This window comes from Podarcis gaigeae, assembly GCF_964106915.1.
Source record: "Podarcis gaigeae genome assembly, chromosome: 9".
Taxonomy (NCBI): domain Eukaryota; kingdom Metazoa; phylum Chordata; class Lepidosauria; order Squamata; family Lacertidae; genus Podarcis; species Podarcis gaigeae.
Window position 1 is genome coordinate 72,910,752 of NC_139685.1, and position 26,530 is coordinate 72,937,281.

Here is a 26,530-nt window from a genome sequence, read left to right on the forward strand (position 1 = left end):
AATAATGGGGGCTGAACACCCACTCTAGTGCTGGCTTTGCACAGGAGGGGAGCACAGTGGCAACAACAATTAAACAACAACAACTCCAAAGCAACATATACAAATAAAAGTTCCTGCAATGACCAGGTAAAGTTTAAACCTTAAATATAGACAGCCCCTAAACTTAGTGTTGTATGAATTCATTACCACTCATTACATGATGTCACAGATAATGTCCAATAAATAGCACTAATGTCAACTGCAAAACTATATTCCACCTGTCCATTAAAATACGCTAACTGAAGAGGAAGGGGTAGTCACATTTCCCCAGCTACAAAATATAACACAACCAGTGCTGAGAAACTGTGGGACTTCCACAAACTCAGGGGAAGACATTGGGACTCTGCTAACCTACACATCTATGATGCAATGATTTGTGGAATCTGCTCCTGCCATTGCTGCTGCTTCAATAAAGAAGGAAGAGGCATGTTTGAAACAACTGCCCCTGCCCAGATCACAGACCTGCAACAGGGCCTTCTCGGTGGCAGCTCCTCATGTGTGGAAATCTTTTCCTGGTGAATTTCATCCATCTCCCTCATTATAAATATTCAGAAGGGCTTTGAAACTTGTCCAGACATTTGATGGCTGGAAGGTGCTGCTCCTGGCAACCTTGCAACTATTAACTGAGAGGGTATGTGTTTGTTTTTAGAATATTTTAAATTAATTCCATATTTTGCTGTACATTCTCTGCCTCACATGAACATTGTAATATCATTTCCAGGACACTGTGGGAAAGTATTTTAAAAGGGGCCCCTTCCTGCAGTCATGAAAATGTTCACCAAGTCCTACCTCTTGGACTTTTAAGACTTGGCATGGAGGGATTTCAGAGATGAGCAAAGACTGGTACAATTTCCATCCGTGCTTTGGGGCTCAAAGCTGTGCTGGATATTGATTCCATGCAGCTTCACTCTCAAAAGTGCCAGAACACTGAGCTGAAGTTACATGACCAATCATACGCAGCATATTTTCTTGGAGGACAACAGATCTCTCATCTCTTGGCACGCCATGCAGCCTTAGGAAGAGATGGCCACAATGGCTAATGTGTTCATGTGCAAGATAAGTGCAACTCAATATCGCAATAACTCAACATCCCCATCCACAAAACAAATCATCCCTTGGAATAAGCTCAGCCCAATCTAAATTTAAAATTCAGTTTTGTATATTTTTTTAGTGTGTGTGTATGTGTACACAACCCCAAAGCATGCTTCTAATGAGGCTGAAATTGGGTCAGGGTCTTAACAAAAACACACCAGGGAAATGAAATAGACTGAATAATGAACTCAACCAGGATGCCAGCACAGTGGGAAGGGGGAGAAAATAACAACATTGTCTCACCAGTGCCAGACATATTGTACACAGAATGTGGAAAGAGTCACACTACTGCCTTTTTCCATGGAAGGTGTATTCTCTTAAGTAGAGACATTCTGAATGGCAAAGAGCAGTTTCTGCCAGTGGAATGTTCTCTTATTAAGCTGTATCATTATCTGAAGAACAGTGCATATCCCAGGTGAAAACATTCCTGCAGAGCAAGGGATTGGACTAGATGACCCTTGGGGTCCCTTCCAACTCTATAATTTCAAATTATTTTTAGGTGGGAATAGGGAAAATTAAATAGACAGCCCACATTTGCACTAGATACTTTGATATCAGGTTTTGCATTAATGTACGTCAAAGGGCCCAGATTGCATAGGTGTCCTACAAGTGTCTCCAAATGGAAGTATTGTTGAATCTGGCAGGAACCAAAGTCAGCTGGAGAGCCTCTCTCTACATTGCTGCTCCTTCTCCATCACCACACAGATCCTTCATGAATGCAGCATCAGAGAGAAAGAAGGTAGCAGGTCCTTCCTACCCTTCTAGCATTGTAACGGTTCCATCATTGGTGCAGAAAATAGCCTAAGGAGCAGTCTTTTAGTTAGTACCTGAAAGAACCAACAGCTGCTACAACCTTACCCTGTAGAGCATCTTTAAGTCTCATGTTTGAAGCAGGCAATAGATCAGGGGAGGGGAAACCCTGTTCAGGTCAATGGCCACATTCCCTTCTGAAAGCCACAGGTCAGGGGTGGACAGGAGCAAATGCAACCATTGTAAAATTGTCTTTGAACAGTAAAGTACTTTTGACTTATTGCTTGCACACATGCACATGCCCTCCACCCAGACCAGCCAGTGGCAGTATCAGTGCTCAAGGACACATTCCTGCCAGGCGAAATCACTTGACAAAGGATGATAAGAGGAGAAGAGGTATTGCTGGAGTGGGGATATGGCTTGGGAGAGTACCTGGGGCCACTGAGAGAAGCCTAGAGGGCTGCATTTGTCACCATGCTCTCAGGTTCTAGAAAAAGTTAAAATTTGGGTACAGTACTTTGTGATAGAATTATCAGAGGGTATTTTCCGAAAGATTATGAACAAATGTCCCTATTCTTTTCAGGCAATGCTACCCAGGAAGAAGAGGCATTTGCTGCCATATGTGTTTACACTGTCTGATGAAAAAAACAGATATTGACAATACAGCCCCAAGTCCTCATTACTGTATGTGTTTCTGATCCTTGACTTCGGCACTGAAGCTGCTAAACAGAACAGAGATCCCATCTTTCTGATGGCAATTTGCTGCTTGTTTAATAATATCTCTTTGTGAGGAACAGGATAACAAATAATTAATTTCTTAAAGGTCACTGGGGAGATTGGCAGATGGAAAAATAGCTTGCTGTTACTGCTTCCATAAAACCAGATTTCAAGGACAGAGACCTTGTTGACTCCAATAACAAATCTTTGTTATGTAGAGATAAATCCAATAAGCATGATTTTGCAGCTGCACAATGACTGGGGTGCCACCCAATGCCTCCCATTGTATCAAAATGTTAGCTCTAAATGCTTGATGTAGGTAGAGTCTCAGATGATCATTTGCTTATAGAAGGGGGTAGGGAACTGGTTCTGGCTGGAACCTTACATCCCCCAACCCCACAGGCAAGTGGATTGGGCCCTCCATCTGTCAACCACAAGGGGCTTCCTCTCAGTTGTCCTGCACTGTGTTCCTGTGCCATCAGCGCAAATCAGGTGTTGCATCATGTCCAGGGGAACTTATCTCAGCACTCTTCAGTTCATAGCCACTGAGAAGAAAGTCCACTGTCAGTGTCAATGACCTGTTTGACTTCAAAGGGGGTCCCCACTCAGGTGACTGGCACTGACAGTGGTTCTTCCAATGAGTTCACTTTTGATGCCGATCAGCTGATGGACATGGACCCTTTGAAGTCTGCTTGCAGCTGATCCCAGCCACATATTTATGTGCCCTACACCTGAAGTTACAGGTGGGCAGGTGGGTGCAGTTTGGACTCTCCCTAATATAAAAGGATGTCACATAGAGGAGGGAGAAAGGTTGTTTTCTGCTGCTCCAGAGAAGCGGACACGGAGCAATGGATCCAAACTACAAGAAAGAAGATTCCACCTAAACATTAGGAAGAACTTCCTTACAGTAAGAGCTGTTCGACAGTGGAATTTGCTGCCAAGGAGCGTGGTGGCAGCACGATTGATTGCTGGACGTTCTTGGTCAATCCTGATTGATTGCATGATCCTGCCCCCCCCCCAAAAAAAACCTCAGCAACATAGAATTGTAGATTTGGAAGAGACCCTGGTGGTGATCTAACCCCCTACAATGCAGGACTCTGCAGGTAGCCTGTATGGGGACTGAACCCGCAACCTTGGCATTATCAGCACTACGCTCTAACCAACTGAGCTAACTCCAGGGACTGAGCACAGAGGCAGTACTCAGTGGATAGAATGTGAATTACTGTTAGTTGGAAAATCCAACCACTGTTTATTGACAATGATAGGATCGCCACAGCAAACTGTGCTTAATAGATATGTGAGCTCCACTGCCCAATATCCCCCCTTATTCCTATGTATGTGTTTTAAAAAAGCAGGGTCAGATCTCCAATAAACAGAGTGGGAAAATAGTATCATGGGGAGCTCCTAGTGGTACTTGAATGTTCCTTCAACAGCCAGCCTAAAATGGGGGTTTGACTTCCTTCAGGTAACCCTTAAAGAGACCCTGCTTGCTTCAATACAGGGGTGGCAGTATGTGGGCCCCAGGCCTCTCTATATGGCCTTTGAGTCCCCCAGACCCCCTATCCTGAGGCCACACCCTTCATTGAGTGCATTTTATTGCCTGGAACGGTCCCTTGGATTCTTATAATGACTCTTGCTAGCCTGGATGGAATGTGAGTAGAAGCTAGTCTACTGTACAAAAGCAAAATTCATATTTATTGCTTTGTTTCCTTTCCCCTCTAGCCCAACCCACCACCTGCATGTGGACCCCGGAAGGTTGCTTAGAAGGGAATGTGGCCCCCAGACTGAAAACAACATATCCACCCTTACTTAAGCAGCCTTTGACTGCAGCAACTCGTGATTGCTGCAACGTGACAGAAGCGGAGGTGGAACACAAGGATGGTAGCAGTGCCTTCTCTAGATGAAGGGCAGCTGACCTCATTGTCCTTTATGACGCTGGAGATCAGGCTCTCTGAAGGTACTTTGCCCAGCTAAGACAACAAATGGGAATAAAGCCTAAAAAGCTAGAGAAAAAGAGGACCAGTTGCCCAGTCAGCTCAGAAACCATCCAAAACGGGGTGAGGTTGCAATGGCTGGAGGGGAAAGTTGGAACACATGGGATGCTGGGGTAGTGACAGTCAGGCAATCAGAAGGCAGTGAGATGTATACGAAACAATGCTGGGCCTTGGCAGGCTTGTGGTCTCCCTCAGTCTGCCCTCCTCACTCAATGCAACACCACTGCAGAAGTAGAGTCTATGAGGAACCATGTGCTCTCTGCTGTTGTAGGACAACTTGTAGCATTAAGAAATTATCAACTTAGTGATTTCCTTTTGTTTCTACTCCCCCTCTCCCCCAGAAGATATAAAACATTAAAGAACCCAAAATAACCGGCAGGAGGGAATCACCCTGCTGCTGTGAATGTGTCTGTCTGCCCTAGCCTGCAATGAAAGAGGCTTGTTTTGTTCTGTCTGACAAGCTTCTCTGCAGGAGAAGAGCAAAGAGTCCTGCCAGTTGGCACAACTTCCGTTCAGACTTCAAACTCCCCATCTTTTCCATGCAGCAGAAGGAGAGGCAGCCAGAGCTGTGTGCTGCTGCCTCTGACATGACTGCTCACTCCTAAGCACTTTGTTCGCAGCCGGGTTTTGTTCCTTGCTTTTCTGGTTGAGTGATGTTTGAAAGGGATGCATGGAGGTGTATATGTTTAGCATAACCAAGGAAGAATGTTAAGTGAGAACAGCCCAGTGTTTACTCCTCTCAAACTGGAAAGAGTATTAGATAGCTTCATGACAAATTGCAGATAAACTTTGCCAGGGATCTTGAATGCAGAAGCTTTTTGAGCTAATCCGGCACCTCAAACCAATCACCATCACATCTCCTAGCAAGATCACACATTTGGGCCGCAAGCAGCTCTGCCAAATCAAGCCGGGTGCCTTAATACTGAAAAACAGCACCTGGCAGCAACACTGTTACTAGCTTCCCTGCATTTATGTCGTTGGAATATAATTTCATACCTGCTGTTGGCTCAGCTATGAAACTCTCTACAAGAGCAAAATGGGTAGTATTAGCTAAAGCAGAGATGAGTCCCCTTTTCACCGCGAGGGCCACATTCCATTCTGGGAAATCTTCCAAGGGCCACATGACAGTGATGGGTGGGGTCAGAGGGAAAAGGGGTCAGAGCAACAAATGCAAATTTGGCCTTTGTATAGTAAACTAGTTTCTACATAAATTGACACACACCTTTTTATCCTTTAACCGGGCAGGCAAAGGGCATTATTAGAATTTGAGGCCACATTCTAGCCAGGCAAAACCACTCAAGGAGGGTTTGAACCAGGGCCAATGGTGGATATGGCCTGAGAAGCAGGAGGGGTATCTGGGGAGAGAATATGTTGTGGGAAAAGTCTTGAGGGTCCAATAGAAAGTCTTGGGGGCAGTATTTGGCCCCTAGATCCGAGGGTTCCCCCTCCTGAACTAAAAGGAGCAGGCAAGAAGCCATGATGCATGAGGGTTTTTCAAGCAATGGGCTGATCTGCTGGTTCCTATCACTTGTGTTCAACTTCAGCTGCTACCCCCGGTCTTTTGAAATGGCAATGTTACAGGATATACATTTTAAAAATAAAATTAATAGGGGGAGGGGGAGGATGGCCCGGAATATATCCAGCCTAGCTCTAGGTTCCCTAAAGTTTAGATCTGTTAACATTCCAGCTAATCTGATGCTGTTACTCTGTTAAAAGGGTGATCCTCCCTTCTCTAGTTCACATGAGACTGCTTTGGAACAGAGATGTTAATTTTTTTAAAAAAGGAAAGAAAGAATGAAATTTGGATCAATGCAAATTTGAGCTAACTTTACCTCTCTGAGCCCAAGGCCCTGATCCTCTCAATGGGGCTACCCAAACCTTTCCATTCTAAAAACAAGCAAACTTACTTTCCTTAATCTTTGCTTACCTGGCTGGCAGAGCTAAACCACCATAAGGAAGGGAATGAGGTCTCTTCGTTCCCTCTCTGGCACCCAGGCAAAAGACTCTGCTAGCCCCTGAGAAAAGTAATTTCACCCAAGGATGACCGCAATGTCTCTGCTCTAAACAGCATTTTTACTTTTTCAGGTTCATATCACCATTGCTAATTTTATTTTATTGTTGTTGGCTGCTTGCATGGCTTTGTGATCTGCATCAAAAATTGATAAGCCGAAGGGGACAATAGTAATATTTTAAAAATAAAAATAAATGGGGGGCGGGAATCAGATAACAGGCAAGAGACCTTTGCAAATCCATGCTTCTGCCAGACTCCTTAGCACCTACTTTGGAAGCCTGCAGTTTCAGAAGCAAAGAGTCCACACTGAGATGTGCGAGAAGATGCTTGCCAAAATAGGACACATCTCTCTAGGTCTATTATTGGCTCAGCAGCTGGCTATCCAGCATGGAAGCTTTCTTTAAATTAAATAATAAAAAAGCTCAGTGAACAAGAAGTACCTGTCTTCGTAGATCTCTTGTTTTCTTGGTCATCTTGTCAATTGCTATGTTAAGTGGGTCCCCTTTCTCCTTCCTTCCAGTCTGTTCAAAAGATAAAGTACAATTAAAAAATTAATTAGGTAAAACACAATGGAAAAAAAGACATTAGGAACTTCAGCTTGCATAAAATATGTACAACATCACTCCCTTCCAGCTGCAGCCACTCCAGTATACACAAAAAATATTTGATCACATGTGGGAGCCCACCTGGATCTGGCTAAAGATCCATCTAGTATAGCCTCCTGCTCCCATAGTGGTCAGCAAGATGCCCATTGGAAGTTTGCAAGCAGCATTCAAGTGAACAAGGACTCTCCCCAACTGCATTTCCCAGCTACACGTATTAAGACTACTTTGATGGCTGGTGGGAGAACATAGCCATCACAGCTAGGAGCCATCTCTGCCCCCCACCAAAGTGGAAATCTGTCTACCCAGGAGCACACAAATGCATCAAAATGAATGTGGTGTCCTAGATTGTAGGAAACACAGTCCAGAAATGGCAGTGTTCAGCTATTTGAGTTGTTCTCATTAGTACCAGATATATGATGGTGTTTCCTGCTTGGCAGGGGGTTGGACTCGATGGCCCTTGTGGTCTCTTCCAACTCTATGATTCTATGAACAAATGCCATGTATTTAGCAGCAAAACAAGTTTGGGACTATAGAGGTGTGATCTGTTGGGGGACTTTATTCCAACACCTATCTTAGCTTCCTGCACTCCTTTGGGACAGCCCTTGATAAAATCAAGAGTGACCTTCCAACTGCAAAACCCAAAGATCTCCAATGCATCCTCCCCGACATTTGATCAAACTCTGGCCATACTTTCTTGCCAGATCCTTCATTCTGTAGATGCTCATGATGCCACTGTCAGCTGGTTCTTCTCCTACACATGAGATCATTTGTACACATATAACACCCTTTCCCTTTTCAGCTCCTTCATTTCACCTCCATTCTTCTCTCTCTCTCTCTCTCTCTCTCTCTCTCTCTCTCTCTCTTGCACTCTACATGGGTGACCTAATCAAATCCCCCATTTTTCTGTTATCACCTACAGCAGATAGCACATCACCCGATCTCAGACCTTCCCACCCTCCATCCAACCAACCTCCAGCTACCTGGCTGATAAGTCTGCTTGGATGTCTTCTTGCTGTGCCTTGCATAGCCCCCATTTTGCTTCCTGGGAAAACATCCTGGCCTGTAGGATTGTGCCCTCCCTCTTTATACTGCTTGCTTCTGTCTCATCGCCAATTGGGAGTTATTTCCTATATTAAGTTTTTCAACTCCAATATTAAGGGGATAACTGCTGAGTGCAGCAGATTACTTTAAAACAAATCATAAAAGGATGAAGAGGGGAGATTAAGGTGACTCAGTAGATCGCACCGAAGTTTTGTGCTAATGCATTATATCCCTGTACTGTAGCCTTTGCTCTAGGAAAAAAAAATCTGGCAATACTCCTCACTATAAAACGAATATTAAGAGCTTCTAATCTCCATCCTGCCAGGCAGCAGGGATGTTAAAACATGATAATAAGCAGCAAAACAGCTTGAGGACAGAAGGAAAATGTTCCTTACGACGGTAACAAGGCTCGCATTGGCAGACATTAGGTGCAGGATAAAGGCAACTTCCACTTAAAACATTTCCCCCCCTTGGAGGAAGTATCAACACAAAAAGATCCTCAATTCAAGTTTGTTTTTTTGTTTTTTTTAAGGAAGTTGGGAGGGTGGAAACTGTAATTTATAGTTCACGGTCAAATAAAAAAAAACAGCAAAGAGGATAGTTTTAAAGGTCTAAGGGAGGGAAAGCTTTAAATGACTTCAGGGTATGTACTATCTTGCTTTTTAGAAGAAGGTTGTCTCTTTAAAGATTAGTTAATCTCTTATCACATTTTTTTAAAACAACAACAACAACCAAGAACAGCACAGTTTGAATCTTATTGCTGCCTTCTATTCTCTGAAAACTAGAATAGTCAGAGGTTACTATGAACTCCACAAAAAATGAATCAGTTACCTGTATTTTCTAATAGTGCAGGAAACAGCCATGAGTGGCTGGCAGCACTTGGAAATTGAAAGAGACAAAGTCTGACTTTGTGCAATGAGCACATGGCGACATCAGAAGATCTGAGCAAACTGTTGCAGACAACTCCAACACCCAGACCTCATTAACAACACATATACTTGCAGAAGTGTTTGAAAATAAAACAATGGATACATTATAGCAGCTGGTATTGTGCAACACTTCACACAACAGAAGAGCATGTGAATATATGAAGACTATTGCTGCATCAATGGCTTTTTAGGGTTTCAGACAGGGGCCTTTCCCCAGTCCTCTTCCGGAGATGCCAGGGACTGAACTGAGTAACTTCTGCATTCGCAGTAGAAAACTGAGCTACAACACCTCCCCTCTCTTCAGAATTACCATGTGCTCACATATACTGCTAGTATAATCCAATCTACTACTACTACTACTACTACTACTACTACTATTATTATTATTATTATTATTATTATTATTATTATTATTATTATTCTGCCCATCTGCTTGGGCTGCCCCAGCCATTCTGGATGGCTCACAACCAGAGCTTTTTTTCAGCAAGAACACACTGGAACACAGTTCCAGCACCTTTTAGGTGGGCGCCATTCCGAGCCTCACAGCAGGGAGGAGGAGAGGATGGAGAGTTCCAGAACCCCTTTTTTCATGAAAATAGCCCTGCTCACAACAAATTAAAATATCAAACACAGTAAAACTTGAATCATTAAAAACTTCTCTTCTATCTTCTAAAAGTCAGATAGTTGTTTATTTCCTTGACATCTGACAGGAGGGTGCTCCACAGGGTGGGCACCACTACCAAGAAGACCCTCTGCCAGGTTCCCTGTAACCTCACTTCTCTCAGTGTCTAGACTGACGATGGAGGTGGAGACTCTCCTTCAGGTATACAGGGCCAAAGCTATGTAGGTCTTGAAAAGTCAGCACCCATACTTTGAATTGCACTCAGAAATGTACTGGGAACCAATGCAGATCTTTTAGAACTGGTGTTACATGGCCCTGGTGGATACTCCCAGTTACCAGGTCTGGCAGCCGCATTCTGGATTAGTTGTAGCCCCACACAGAGCACATTGCACAGTAGTCCAAGTGTGAGATAACCAGAGCAAAACAACTGCACCTTCCAGAAACTCTCAACAGGATCTTCTCCCACACCCAAACATAAGGGTGTTATGACAGGTTGGCTTGAGAGATTGGAAAAAAGCCATCTTCGCACAAGGGTGGAAGAAGGAAACTAGGCACTCAGTATTTATGCGTATGCTCCCTATCTAGACACAAAAATTAGAGCTGGGTATTGATATAATGTGAGGAAACAACATTATAAGCTGGTTTGGGTTTTGGGGAGTTTTTGGGTTTTTTTGTTTTGCTTTTTAATGTTTATTGTAATGATATGTTCATCATATCATTAAAGGTCTTTTAACACTAACATGATGTTCTCTTTCATCTGGTAATGAGTACAATCAACACACACAGAGACACACAGAATCACAGAAGGGCAGACATATTGTATAACTATTAATAGATCAAATTGCCCCCAGTGTATAACCTGGCACTCAATTGTACTCTTTCCTAATACGTAGGGAAATTAAATGTGTGAGACAGTTTGGTGTGGGAAAGAAACCCCTCTACTTGAACCTATAATCCACGTATCTGAAAAGGAAGACATCCAGAGAACTAGAATACATATGTGTCAGGACTGCCGCTAGGTCCCAGCTCACAGAGGACCAACGCCCAGTGGATATTATATACAAAAGTCTTTATTGAAGTTTAGTTTCCATTTCCAAGCTCTGGGCGCGCAGGCCCACGTCTTAACGCTAGACCGGCTAAGTCCCCTCTGACTCACTGCTCCACCCACACCAGTTTAAGATTCTAGCCTGGCTCCACCTCTTGCGCTGCTCTTTCCTGCGTTGGGTCCTTCTGCCCTCTGGGGTTCCCTCCTTCCTGGACTCCTCTGACGCGGAGCCTCCTGAGTCTTGCCCCTCCCTCCGGCGGGCTTTAGGACCTGGCTCCCTTCCCGGGCTCCCCGCTGTGCCGCGCTCCTGTACATTTGAACTTGGCGCGCGCGCCCAGCCGGTGACTTTCCTTCTGACCGTTTCCCCGCTTCCTGATGTGGGTGTTGCCAAACCTGACTCCTCTCCTCCCTCTGGTGGTGAGGACACTGGTCCCGACTCCTGGGACTCCCCCTCCCCACTGCGCTCTGGTGGAGACGCTGGCCCTGATCTCCAGCTGCTGTTCAGAGACTCCCCGCTGGCCCCTCCCTCTTGAGGTTTCTCCCTTGGAATCTCCCTTGCTCTGGCCACCGGCGCTCCCTTCTGTGAGTCCTCCGATTCGCTAGAGAGGCTTGTGGAATAACTCTGGCCACTGTCACTGCCTGCGCCCCCCTCGTACTCCTCCTCCTCACTCTCCATTTGCTCCCCCTCCTGTGTCTCTCCTTCTGAACCCCTGACATCCATCCCCCCCTCGAAGCCCCCCCTTCCCCCCTCCCCCTCTTCCGGTGCGGGTTCCGGGTGCTCCATTGTTGTAGGGGTGAGTCCAGGATACAGCTCGTCCCCTGAGGCTTGCAACCATCGAGATAAGTCCGGGAAGTCCCCCATGGGCTCGTCGACGACGACCTCCTCCGCTTCCATCTCCTGCGCGGTGTGCTCGAAATCTGCGCTCGACCCCAAATCACCCAAGAGCCCTCCTCCCCCTGTTGTTTGATGGGGGTCCACCTCCCAGGGCCCCTTCGGCATGTCTCTGCGCCAGCCCACCTCGGGTTGGTCCTCCCACCAATAAGATCCCCCCGTGCCAAAACCTGAAAGCGATCCCTCCGGGGAGCTGCCTCCCGGAGCCGAGTCCTCAGCTGACGAGAAACCCCGGAAAGTGCTGGCCGAGAGTGTGGGTGTGAACAAACAATCCTCGAAAAAGCCCGCCGGCATAGGCTTGTGCGGGAAAAGTGTGTGGAATTCTTCCTTGAGCAACTGCTCTTCCACTGCGTAATCCGGCACCCACCTGTTGGCGCTGGCCGGGGTGTCCTCCGTGGCGAGAAGATATTCAATCCCGTCCTCCCCCCACCTTGAGTCTAAAATCTCAGTGGCTTCATTAAGTGGCTCCCCTTTCGGCGACCCCCCTTTTTTGGGCGCTTCTCTGAGCGGGTCTGGCGCCTTCCCCGGTGCTTGAAACCTGTGGGGCTCTCTGTAGGGCGTGAGCACTGATCTATGAAAGACCGGGTGCATTCTGGAACCCTCCGGGAGTGTCAACCGGAAGGCCACTGGGTTGATCTGCGCCTCTACTTGGTAAGGCCCTAGCTGCTTGTGCCCTAGTTTCTTCTTGGCTAACGATCTGGCTGGAACTGCTTGTGCTGCCAACCAGACCCAGTCTCCCACCTGGATGTCCTCCCCAACCCTCCTGTGTCGATCTGCCTGCACTTTGTAAGCCTGTTTTGCCAACTCTAACTGCCTCCTGAGCTGCTCGTGGATCTCCTGCAACTCCGCTGCCACTTCCTCTGCTCCCTGTGGCTCCCCCTCCCGCACTGTGTCCAGACCCGGGAAGGTTCTGGGATGCCTCCCGTAGTTGGCAAAAAATGGGGTCACCCCCGTGGACCCGTGCTTCGTGTTGTTGTAGGCAAACTCGGCCAACGGTAGATAGTCCACCCAGGTCGATGGCTGCTGGTTCGCGTAGCATCTCAGGTACTGCTGCATGATGGCGTTGACCCTTTCCGCCTGCCCGTTAGTTTGCGGGTGTCTCGCCGACGCCAGGCTGACCTTGACGTTCAGGAATCCCATCAGCTTTTGCCAGAAGTTGGAGATGAACTGGCGCCCCCGGTCGGACAAAATAGACCGTGGTAGGCCGTGCACCTTGAACACGTGGTCTATGAACATCTTAGCGGTCTGCTCGGCCGTGGCCACCTTCGCGCACGGAATGAAGTGGGCCATCTTGGTGAACAGGTCCACTACCACGAGCACTGCCGTCTTGCCCCTTGAGCTGGGTAGATCTGTGACAAAGTCCAGGGCCACCCTCTCCCACGGTACGAACGGTGTCTGTAGCGGTTCCAACAGGCCCGCCGGCGGCTGGTGCACAGGCTTAGCCCTTTGGCAGGTGTCGCACCTATTGACATAGTCCGCGACATCCCCCCGCATCTTAGGCCACCAAAAGTCTCTGGCTACTAAGTCCACCGTCTTCTCCTTGCCGAAGTGCCCCGCGCTGGGCGCGTCGTGCAGCTGTTGCAGGACCTTCGCGCGGAGGCTGTCTCCTGGTACGTAGAGGACTCCCTTGCGTAGGAGCAGGCCGTCTCGCACTTGGAATTCGTCGCCCCTCGCCTTGCCACTGCACACCTCCTCCATCTTGGCTCGGGCGAACGAGTCTGTTCGCAGCGCGCGGCGCACCACGTCCAGGTCCACCGTGGCTGACGCGCATGCCCACGCCTGTGGTGTGAAAATGTGCTTGGCCGCCGCCGGTGCCTCTGCCTCCAGATACTGCGGTTTTCTGGACAGCGCGTCCGCCAAGACGTTGCTGTTTCCTGGGATGTACTCAATTCTGAAGTCGAAATCTGCAAAGAACTCCGCCCAGCGGATGTGTCGCTGGTTCAGGAACCTCGCCGTGCGCCAGTACTCCAAGTTCTTATGGTCTGTGCGGACCTGCACCGTGTGCTTGGCTCCGACGAGGAAGTGCCGCCACGCCTTGAAGGCTGCATGTATGGCCAGCAACTCCCTGTCCCAAATGGTGTAGTTCTGCTCCGCTTTGCTGAGTTTTCTGGAGTAGAAAGCGCACGGCCTCCAGTCCCCCTGGTGGTCTTGCTGCATCAGAACGGCTCCCACGGCCCTGTCTGAGGCGTCCGTCTCCACTCTCATGGGCCTGCTGGGATTTACGTGCAGTAGGTTCTCTTCGGAAGCGAAGAGCTGCTTGAGCTTCTGAAAGGACTGCTCTGCCTGCTCCGTCCAGATGAACCTCTTCTTCTTGGAACTGAGGGTGTCGGTGATGGCCGCTGTCTGCATGGCGAAACCCTTGATGAACTTGCGATAAAAGTTGGCAAAACCGACAAACCTCTGTACTTCCTTCCTATTGCGTGGGCTCTTCCAATCCAGTACTGCACGTACCTTGGCACCGTCCATAGCCAGTCCCTTGTCGGACAGTTTGTAGCCCAAGAAATCCACCTCCGTCTTGTCGAACTGGCACTTCTCCAGCTTGGCGTACAGCCTGTGCTCCCGCAGCCTCTGCAGAACTTCCCTAACATCTCTCTCGTGAGCCTCCGGCGATTCCGAGAAGATTAGGATGTCATCCAGGAAGCAGACGCACTTCTTGTAGAGGAGACCCGCCAAGACATGATGCATGAAGGCTTGAAAGCAGTGGGAACCATTTTTTAATCCAAAAGGCATAACTCTGTATTCATAAGTGCCCAGCGGCGTAAACATGGTTGTTTTCCACTCGTCGCCTTCCCGTACGCGAATGAGATTGTACGCTCCGCGCAGATCCAACTTGGTAAAGATGCGACCCTTCCTCACCGTCGCCAGCAGGTCATCGATCTTGGGCATAGGGAATGCTGAGGGCTTGGTCTTGAGGTTCAAGAAGCGGAAATCAACGACCAGCCTCTTTTGGGGCGTGTCCCGCTTCTTTACAAAGAACACGGGACTGCCTCCTGCCGCCTTGGACTCCCGGATGAATCCCCGCTTCAGGTTGTGATCTATGAACTCCCTGAGCTCTTGCAATTCATCCTCAGACATGGAGTACAGTTTCCCCGTCGGGAGCGTCGCCCCGGGCAGGAGGTCGATCTTGCAGTCGTAGGGTCTGTGGGGTGGCAGCTTATCCGCCTCTTTCTCGCAGAAGACCTCCAAAAACTCCTTGTATTTGTTAGGCACCGCTTGCAACATGCCCAAGTTCAGCTGTGGTCCATCCTCGTGCCCCTCATCTTCCAAGTCCGCCAGGATGCAGTGTTCTGCGCAGTAAGAGGAGCCGAAGGTCAGTTGCCGCTGGTACCAAGCTAATGCCGGGCTGTGCCTATCCAGCCAACTCATTCCCAACACTATGGGCGTGTCTGACAGGCGGGTGACGTTGAAGCTGATGACCTCACGGTGGTTTCCAATGCGCATCACCATTGGCGGCGTCTGCTGTAGCACTTGCCCTCCCAGTAGCTCCCTGCCGTCCACTGTGACGACTTTCAGAGGTACCGCCGCTGGCAGAAGGGCTATGCCATGTTGCTGGAGGAACTGCATGTCTATAAAATCTGCATTGCTCCCCGAGTCTACGGTGATGGGAATTTCCACCAGTAGCCCATTGGGGAGCTGAAGGGATGCGGTGAGCTGCACTACTGGTTTGGGTGGGAGGGGGTCGGTGGGCTGTAAGATCCCTGGGGATTGCTTCACTGACTTGTCTGGCTGGTCCCCAGAGACGCCATCTCCAGCCAGACAGTGGAGTTTTCCTGCTGCGACTCCCTCTGCTGAATTGCGTCTGTTACTGTCGCTGCGGCTGCAGTATGCTTGTGAAACCGCTGGGGACACTCTTTTGCCATATGCTGAGCACTGTCGCAGATGTAGCACTTCCTGGTTCCTCTAGGAGGCTTCATCTTGACTGCTCCCGGAGTTAGGGCTCCGACTGTGGAGTGAGCCTTAGCACCACCTATCTCCATCGGCTCCTCTCCTCCTCCCAGCGGAGGCATGGATCGAGCGCGCGCCGCCTCCTTGGGGAAGGGAGGCAGTCCTTTCGCTGGCGTGCGTCCCAAATGCCCTTCCTCCCTGCCCCAAGGGCGTCCTTCCAACCGAACCCCAATGGAGAGTGCCCGTTCCACCACTTCCTTGGTGGTTTGGGGTCTTCCCCCCCTTGCGATCTCATCTTTCACAGCTCCGCTCAACCCCTCCCAGAACAGGTCTCTGACTGCAGGCGATTCTTTCTCCCAGGCTAGTACATTCACCAATCCGAAAAAACGTGCATGATATTGCCTCACAGTGGCTTTACCTTGTCTTAGTCCGTGAATCTCCCTCCTAGCGATATCCACATCAATCTCAGATAAAAAACACGCATCCATCACTTTAATGAAGGCAGCCGCATTTTGGAGGGCTGGATCCTTGTCTCTCCATAGATTGCGCAGCCACGATTTTGCCTCCCCCCGCAAATGCGAAATAATAAATCCCACTTTCTCTCCCTCATTTTTAAAGTCTTTGTCAAGCAGCTGCAATGTATAAATCACATCTGCTCTGAAGTTAGGATACTCCTGCAGGTCCCCATTGAAGTGAGATACCAGGCTCCCTCCTCTGTTTCCCAGCCCAATCCCTTCTGGTCTGGTGGCTGGTAGCCTTTGTGTACTTAGCACTTCTAACCTGGTTCGCAGATCCTGGCAGGCAGCAGCTGCTTCCTGTTCTTTCTTTCTGGAAGCCGCAATTTCTGCAGTCAACTGCGTCACTGCGTTTTGCAAACTCGCTATCCTCTCTTCGGTAGTCATTTCCCTGTTTTTCGTGAGCTCGCGAAGCACCAATCTTCACCCCTCGCTGCTTTCCCGCACTCCACGAGGTTGCAAAATTGGTGAAAATGGAGAGGGGACTTACTGTCAGGACTGCCGCTAGGTCCCAGCTCACAGAGGACCAACGCCCAGTGGATATTATATACAAAAGTCTTTATTGAAGTTTAGTTTCCATTTCCAAGCTCTGGGCGCGCAGGCCCACGTCTTAACGCTAGACCGGCTAAGTCCCCTCTGACTCACTGCTCCACCCACACCAGTTTAAGATTCTAGCCTGGCTCCACCTCTTGCGCTGCTCTTTCCTGCGTTGGGTCCTTCTGCCCTCTGGGGTTCCCTCCTTCCTGGACTCCTCTGACGCGGAGCCTCCTGAGTCTTGCCCCTCCCTCCGGCGGGCTTTAGGACCTGGCTCCCTTCCCGGGCTCCCCGCTGTGCCGCGCTCCTGTACATTTGAACTTGGCGCGCGCGCCCAGCCGGTGACTTTCCTTCTGACCGTTTCCCCGCTTCCTGATGTGGGTGTTGCCAAACCTGACTCCTCTCCTCCCTCTGGTGGTGAGGACACTGGTCCCGACTCCTGGGACTCCCCCTCCCCACTGCGCTCTGGTGGAGACGCTGGCCCTGATCTCCAGCTGCTGTTCAGAGACTCCCCGCTGGCCCCTCCCTCTTGAGGTTTCTCCCTTGGAATCTCCCTTGCTCTGGCCACCGGCGCTCCCTTCTGTGAGTCCTCCGATTCGCTAGAGAGGCTTGTGGAATAACTCTGGCCACTGTCACTGCCTGCGCCCCCCTCGTACTCCTCCTCCTCACTCTCCATTTGCTCCCCCTCCTGTGTCTCTCCTTCTGAACCCCTGACAATATGGTTTAAATAGTTTATAAGAAAGAAAAAAAAGGACAGGTGATGGATCATAGCTGCTGGCAGCTTTTTTTGTATGCCATCTGTTGTATGCTGGAAATATATGTGTTTATTAAAGTATACTTAGTGTCTTTAACATTTCATTATCATAGGGTTGCCATATTTCAAAAAGTGACAATCCTGAGCTTTTTGGGGGAAGTTGTTAAGCTTATTTTCCTTTTCCTTTTTGGCCAAGGTTGTTGACGTTGTTTCTTAGTTTTGCCCAAAGTTATTGACCTTTTTTTGCAAAATCTTTAAAAAAAGAGAGCAAAGCTTTTGAGCTATTTTTAAGGTCATTAGCAAAAATCTACACTTCCATATGTCCGGATTTTCCCAGACTTTTAACAATTTCCACCTGGACACTGTTTCTGACAACCAAATCCCATCTACGTCTGGGAAATTCCTACGTATCAAAACTGTTACTTTGGAATGAAATTCCTAGAGGCCATTACAAACACACATGTATTACACTCCCCAGAGCTGCAGTCAAAAGCATACACTGATCTAAGAAACTGACATAAATTATTTGGCTCCATAAACTAGAGAACAAATGCTAGTCATTCTCTCTGTGTATGTGTGGCATACACGCATACACACGCACGCACACACACACACACACACACACACAGGGCATCAGTCAGACATGAATTCAGTCCTGATTTTATTGGAATCTGCAACAATTGCATTCAGAAATGAACCTTTGCAAGAGCACCATTTACTAGCTAAAATAATGGTGGCAAGTTTACTGCTGTACCAAAGTGCCATCATGCTTCTAGTAAGGAAAGCAAGATAAAGGGAGCCTTAGAATTAAGGGGTTTTAAAGAAACAAGGCCCTCCTTTTCCTGTACAAGAAGCACCGGCTGCAAATGTAAGGCATTTTACAATGCATCAATTCATAACACAGACATATTCCTGCTTTTCAAATAGTTCTGCAAAAAAAAAAAAAAAAAAGTTAGAAAACAAGGGCCATTGTTTTCCAACAATGAAAAGCTCGCTTGTGGAGTCTGTGCAACTGATATACAAGTGAAAGCTAAAACCACTCCAGCAGCTCACCTACTAACATATTATTACCCATTGTATGTCCAAAACATCCCGGTGCCATTTACCCAGTAATTTATCCAGGAAGAGACAGCCAGACAGATTATCTATCGATCTAACAGCTATAGTGCCTTAATGTACATTTCTTCCATCTCTCTCTTTCTCTCTTCACTCCCTCCCACCCATGGTCAGATCATCAGCAAGGAAGATGACACCGTTATTCACAGCTCATTCAGAACTTCAATATCACACTCTTTTATTAAGGCATGCATTACTATTCAGGGATGATGACCCTCAAATGATTCCCAGTATTTCCGTCCTACTAGAAAACATCATTATTCTTTTAAAGAAATTCTCCTTAATATCTCAGAACTGGTAGGCAGGAATGTAATAGTAAGAGGAAGTAAAACCCAGTCACAGGAACATTTGGTAGACATGGCAATTTTATTTCTCCATGAAGGACCATTAATTACATGTGCCACTACATTCCTCCTCCTTTTGACTTCTCTTACCCCATCTGCTTCCTCCCTCCCTCCCAAATGACCCAAGGATGGATGGGCACTATGTGTTCTAGCAGCCATATGGTAGCATGTGGTCACATCAACAAGGATTACCAGAGAGAGCTCTTGGGGTGAATGCGTCTTTTGATAGAGAATGTGCGATGGGACAACCTTGTCCACAAATTAAGAGACCTGTAATTGGTTTTGCTGGGCCAACACACTCACTGTAAGTCAAGAACTGGTTCATGCGATCCATATCCACTTTCAGCATCCAGTAATGATGTGTGTGTGTGTGTGTGTGTGTGTGTGTGTGTGTGAATGAGTGATCACAAATAGAGCTCCACATGTCATACTTTCACACCTTCTTACACTGTCTCTCAGGAAATAACATTCAATGACGGTCAATTCACACAAACAACTGCTGATCATTGAGAGATAACCAAAATTCTGCAGCTAGACTGCTGATGGGGACAGACTATCACGAGCAAATAATCCCAGCGCTCAAAAGCTTATACTGACTTCTCATATGCTATCGGATCAGGTTTAGGTTGTTGTGTCAATTAACGAGGCCCTTAACAACTTGGGCCTGGAATACCTCAGGGACCACCTGATCCCTTATATCCTTGCTCAGTCACTTAGTTCTTCTGTGGAGTCACAGCCAGTGGTCCTCAGCAGAGGCATGGCTTGTATCTACCAGAGGCCATGCATTCAGTACTGTGGACTCAATTTTATGGAATTCCCTTCCAGTTGAGATCAGATAGGCCCCTTCCCTGTTCAACTCCCAGCAGCTACTGAAGACTTTTTATTATCCCAACTAGCATTATAACTGAATTATGATTTTATATCTTTAACTGATCTTTATTTGCATTAAATCAAGTTTATTGTACACCATACACAGATAATTGCAATTATGCAGTGTATAAATGGTCAGAATTGCTCAGTCGATACAGCATGATGCTCTTAATCTCAGGGTTGTGAGTTCAAGCCCCACATTGGCAAAAGATTCCTGCATTGCAGGGGGTTGGACTAGATGACCCTCATTGTCCCTTCCAACTCAATAATTCTATGATTCTAAATAATGAAATGAAATGCAGTGACATCAAGAGGCATACATGCATGGCTGGAGCAGGTCTTTGGCTGATCTAAAGCACTGAATGTCACATGCTGACTGGGTTGTGAGAAGCGTTCCTAAGGGATGACTCACTTCAACTGTGGCTATAAAGCATCCCTGATACAAAACTATGCCAGCACACTTATTTTCAGTAGCAAGCCACACACATATAACATAACTAGAAGGTGATGATTCATTTGACTTTTCAGTTGCTGACTACAAAGAAGTTTCTAAGAAACTTGCAGAAATGTTAAAAGCCAAGACAGCATAACATATAAAAAAATACATTTCAATCAAAATAAGTTTATTTTTAAAAATGGTCTCTAAGGAGCTACTGGACAATTTTTAAATTTATTTTGACTGCATCAGACCAGCACGGCTACCTATCTGAATCTAGAATACATTTCCGTGACATCATTCCAATAGCCCATAAAGAAACCCAGCTGAAAACAAAACAAACAAAATCAATAGAAAGGATATTTCATCCTAAAGGCCATCAGCCAATTTGTCACAATCCATCAAATGCTTGAGAAAAGAGATTTAGCCTAGCACCAAATGGATATCAATGGGAGAGCCAGGCAGACCTAACTGGGGAAAACATTAACTTTAAATGGCTCCCTCCCTCATCATGAGCCTCCCTCAGAGAGGGCACCCAGAAAAAGGTCTGGACAGGTTCATATTGGGAGGAATTCTCAGTAGGTATTAGGGTCCTGAGCTGTAAAGGAGTTTAACTATTTAAATTAGCATTTCGAATTGGGCCCAGAAATGTACAGCCAGTGCAGCAGTGCCAAGATATTTGCTATATGGTTGAGTCTCCTCGACTGTCAACACTCAGGTGGCTGCATTCTGCACTAGTAGTAGTATCTGAACTGCCTTCACATAAAACAAATTGCAGTAATCTAATATTACCAGAATATAGGTTACTGCAGCCAGCTTATCCCTGTCCAGATAGGGCTGTAACTGAGACACCACCAAAAGTTGGTAGAAGGCACTCCATGCCATTGACGCTATCCGTGCTTCAAGTGACAGCAATGGATCCAGGAGAACCCCCAAACTAGGGATCTGCCCTTTCAGAGGGACCCCATCTGGAGCCTGCTGCACTCTACTCATCTGGTCAGAAGAGCCACACATTAACAGCATGTCAGTTTGGTGTGGATTACACCTCAGTATACTGGCCCTTATCCCATCCATAATCGTGACCATCTCATTTGCAGAAGGTGAAAAGGAGTCTCAAAGCTGTGTGTCATCATCATACTGACAACAACACACTGCTGAACACTGTATCCTTTATCCTCCAAACACCACCTTCTGGAGCTGACCATCCAACCAAAAGCAGAGCCACCATGCAACACAATAACTGATTCAAGGTCAGTTGGGTCTACAGAGCACTGGGCTTGACACAGGTCAAAATATGGGATATTCAGGTCCGCATTCTCTGATACTTGAGCTGTCTGGAAAGTATGTATGAAACGAACAACAGGATGGGTGGCACAGAAGCATATATGCATATGGAGTTTGGTCAATCTACTACAGTATTAGATACTTGAAGTAGTAATTACTCTCCAAGATCTCAACTGAAGCTCTTTCTTAGCCTTGCAATCTGGAGAGGATATAAGCTCATCTCATTCACAGCATATCCTCTGCCAATATACTGTAGTCAGATATAGTCATGTTTCCAGAACAAAACAGGAAAGGGGGGGGTGAAGAAAATCCCATCAATTAAACTAATATTTTACCACCCATTATCTTGTGATGACAACAATAGTTAGATTTAATAAATACACATATCCTTTGATTTCATACACTAGAGTGCATTCACAGTGCAGCACAAACAGGTGGCTTACAGGCCATGAATCATCATGTTTTGGGGTGCGGGGGACGGAGGAAACAAGAGAAATCTCAATGACACTTTAGATTGTAGCCAAAGGGCTATTTAAATGTGCACCAAAACTCTTAGAATAACCCACATTCCAAAGAACTATCAGTGATTTTCACTTTTACTTCAGGAAATGATGCACTATTTCAATTCTAAATGAGTAAAAAATACACCCACTTTATTACATCCGAAGAAAACAGGTGCCTCCAATTTAACACAGGCATATGTTTTTGTGCAAGGAGGAGATTTTATCAGGAGGTAGTAGACTCATCCTCCTACAGTGAACTTAAAAATTAACATGAGAGCACAGATGAATACACACACACACACACACACACACGAGCAAGAGGAAAACAGATAGAGAGGGGGAGATTTAAATAAATAGAAATGATCTTGGAGCCCATGATGACATCACGAGAATGGGACAAGTTTGGAAATGGGCACACATGTACTGATGGATAGATGAGACATCTGAAAGTATTCCCATACTGGTGAAATAAGATAAGACTCAAAGCCAATTTTGGCAATGATTTCTAATGCTTTCAGAATCATTTCAAATGCATCAGAACTAACTACCTTCAAACTTCTGTTTTCCCAATCGCACACAGCTTGTCCTCCCACTCCTTCCTGACTGCAAGGGGGAAAAAGCTTTCGATAGTGGAAGGAAATTTTTCTAGTTGGGCTTTCTGCTCCCTTCTATGGACAAGCGTGCCAAAGAAAAACCACATATTTTCTACAAACGCTTCAAATTATTACTGGGGACCATTTAAATTTGCTCCTGACAGACTTGGCTGGTAAAAGCACATTTATTTGCTTGTGGCAGACGTGGCTGGGTACCAATCTCCTTCTCTGTGAAGGGGTCCAACATGAAGAAACTGGGAATGCCCACTGGTGTCTCTTCTGCATTAGCACACCTGCACTGCATCCTGGGTTGAAGATACCTGGTATGTCAATGAAGGTGGTGTTCTCTTACCTAGGCCATTTGCACATCATCTTAAGGATAATTTAAAGTTCGGCTTTGCAGTTTTCCTCTGAGAAGTCTATATTATTTGGCCATTTTAAAAAGACAGTGAAAAAAGCAAACTTCAAAACAATTAAAGAACAAGTACCATAATTAGGACGTTGGGGATTCTGATGTTGGCAAAATCGACCTGTGAAAGGTCTCGATTCAAAGTGATGGTTTTGACCTGTAAAGCCTTGTGTGGCTCAGGAACACAATATCTCAAGGACTGCCTCTCCCCACGGGAACCAACCCAGTCCCTGCAATCAACGTTTCAGGGGAGATCTAGAGAGTGGCAACATGAGAACAGACCTTTTCAGTGGTGGCTCCCTACTTGTAGAATGCTCTCCCAAGAGACACTCACCAGGCACAATCTTTGCCTAGTTTTAGATGCCAGACAAAATGTTCCTTTTTACCTGGGCTTCATTTCAAGGTCTTTAAGTACTTGAGTTCTCTTTTAGTGGGGCAGGATCTGTAAGACCTAAAATTTTCAGTTGTATAGCTGGGTTCGATGTTTATATTGGTTGTATATAGTTGTAGGGTTTATACTGCTTGTAAGTTGCTTTGGGTCACTTGTGAGGAAAGTGACTAATAATAATAACAGATTTAATATGCGAGCAACATTGGTAGGAAAACAGAGTTACTATATCACATAATAAAATAACTGTAATCAATGTGACTGGTTGGGGGGGAGTTGGGGAATTGCATACTGTTACTTGAAATAAAGAAGGCTGATCGCTGAAGAATTGATGCTTTTGAATTATGGTGCTGGAGGAGACTCTTGAGAGTCCCATGGACTGCAAGAAGATCAAACCAAACCATTCTGAAGGAAATCAGCCCTGAGTGCTCACTGGAAGGACAGATCCTGAAGCTGAGGCTCCAGTACTTCAGCCACCTCATGAGAAGAGAAGACTCCCTGGAAAAGACCCTGATGTTGGGAAAGGTGGAGGGCACAAGGAGAAGGGGACGACAGAGGAAGAGATGGTTGGACAGTGTTCTCGAAGCTACCAGCATGAGTTTGACCAAACTGCAGGAGGCAGTGGAAGACAGGAGTGCCTGGCATGCTCTGGTCCATGGGGTCACGAAGAGTTGGACACAACTAAACGACTAAACAACAACAACAACTTGAAATAAAGTCAGGTTTCTAAAAGAAACACCACCATCCAACACATCTATATATTAAAATTTGAGGGCTGTAAAAGCAAGAGCTGTCTATATGATGCTAGGAATGGCAGACAGATTATTCCAGTTATTCCACAGACTTTGCAAAAATTCAGAGGACTAACAAGAACCCCTATAGACCAGCAACTTCTCAGCAGTCTTTCCACAGGAGATGCTATGGGGTGGCAGAACTATATGCTTGGCTTACACAAGGCTGCAGGTTATCATGTTGGTGCACCAACTAGGATCTTGGGGAGGAAAGGTCTCCGCTTAAGTCCTTGGAGAGTTGCAGTGGAGAAGGGCCATAGTGCAGGTATATTTTATTTGTTTGTATGCATAATTCATATCCTGCCTTTCCAGTCATATGATTCGTTTCAAAACAAATAACAATAAACTACAATCACTAAAACCAAATCAAATATGCAACATAATTAATATTATTCAAGTGTTATCAGTTTGTGCGTGCCAGACCTCTCTAATCCCTGGATCCAGTAAGTGCCAAAAGCTAATCAAGCCAGGCCTGGGTGAAGGGCCATTCAGAAAACAAAGAACAAAGGATCAAAGGGCTTGATGCTAAACAACTGGGTGGAGCCCCCCAGTGTAGTGTAGTGGTTAAGAGCAATAGACTCGTAATCTGGGGAACCGGGTTCGCGTCTCCACTCCTCCACATGCAGCTGCTGGGTGACCTTGGGCTAGTCACACTTCCCTGAAGTCTCTCAGCCCCACTCACCTCACAGAGTGTTTGTTGTAGGGGAGGAAGGGAAAGGAGAATGTTAGCCGCTTTGAGACTCCTTTGGGTAGTGATAAAGCGGGATATCAAATCCAAACTCCTCCCCTCCCTCAACAGATAAATCCAGAGTTTAGAGTAGAGGGGTTAGGAGAGGTGGGGAGCAATTCTAGAGAGCCATGCTTGATGTCTGTTTGAATCCAAGGCTATGGCTATGGGAGAAGCAAGGCCACCTTGGGGTGTTGATGTTGTCAACCCCTCCATCATAGGCCTGATCATCAACAAGATGCTGAAAACTAGTGATCTGAGCAGTTTCCCTGCCTTTCCTTTCATCTTTTTTTTCTTTTTCTTTTTAAAGGCTTGATCAGGTAAATACATGTTTTTCTTAATTAGTTAACTGTCCATTTAAGTATATATATATATATATATATGCTTTCGTAGATTTTCACGGGTACAATTTCCCGTGAAAACTAATTTCCACAAGAGAATAATCATGGAAGCCATCGAGATAGAGAAACACCCTCACAACATGAACAAGCGTGACGACACATCCCGCTTGCCAGACATCTGGAAATTAGCCCTCCCCACAAAAACTGACACCAGATCCAGAGGCACACAGAACGCCAACACCAATCAACCACACCAGACCCAAACCCAGACCCTCTCCACAGATGAATTACTGACACCATCCAGTAGCCAATCCATGGTGGCACCTCCGGATGCTGCACCCCCCTGCAATCCCTACACAGATCTGGCTGACACAAGCCACAAAACCACAGCTCGCCCCTATACACGAAGCCAAGCCAAAGCACAACTAAGTGCAATACAGCCATCTTCTCAGGAAAACTCTTCACAAAGTTCAAGAGGTCAAGACACAAAGACTTTAGCAACTAATCCACACCTAATGACCCACCTAAGTGGTACTCAGGATATCACTCAAGAAATCACTCAAGGTATCTCTCAAGTAATTAAGGAACAAAAGAAGAAAAGGCACACTAGCCTGGGAACTTCCTCTCTGCCCAGAACATTGGAGGCTAGACACCACACCCCCTCTACAGTATTTATAGGAACTCAAACATTGAGATCCCGCTCTGTTCCAGTAACAAGAAGCCGAAAGCACCAGCCTGAAGATGACGAGTGAGACCTCGTCGAAACGTCGCCTAGACACCCCAACTTTTACACGGGAAGACACCCGAGGACACCAAAACCTGCATATATATATATATATATATATATATGCATGCAACTAGCCTTTGAGAGGGAAGCCTGCAAATGTCTTTGCTTAGATGGCAGCCAACATTTCATTGAAAGAGCTAATCTTCTAATTACCATCCACCATAGCACCCACAACAAACTCATAATTTAAGGACCCACAGTTTGCCAGCTGCAAACTGCAATCTGTATTGATTCCATTTTCACTTCATTTGCTCTGCTTCCCAGTCGCAAATGATGCTTGTGCAAAGGTAATGCACAGGAAGCACATGTTCTTAATACTGTATACTCAGTAATCTGCAACAGAGGAGGAAAGGGCACTGGCCTAAATTGGAACAATCAAATCACAAGCAAAGTAAGAAAAGTCCTTTCATTTGATTGATTATAAATCATTATCAATGATTATCATTGTTACTGCAGCCTCAGTTTCACAGAGGATCATCATTACCAAAGACATCAATACCAAAACACACTTTCCTC

The 26,530-nt window shown here is 46.5% G+C and overlaps 1 protein-coding gene across 5 annotated transcripts in view; it reads right to left on the reverse strand.

Annotated features, from left to right (window-relative positions):
• CTNNA2 (catenin alpha 2) overlaps positions 1–26,530 on the reverse strand; it is a 542,805-nt gene that overhangs the window by 140,534 nt on the left and 375,741 nt on the right. For all 5 annotated transcript variants that reach the window (XM_083756416.1, XM_083756414.1, XM_083756415.1 and 2 more), the window contains one exon: positions 7,044–7,124. In XM_083756416.1, coding sequence (XP_083612542.1) covers positions 7,044–7,124 — 81 coding nt within the window. The remainder of the gene's footprint in view (positions 1–7,043; positions 7,125–26,530) is intronic.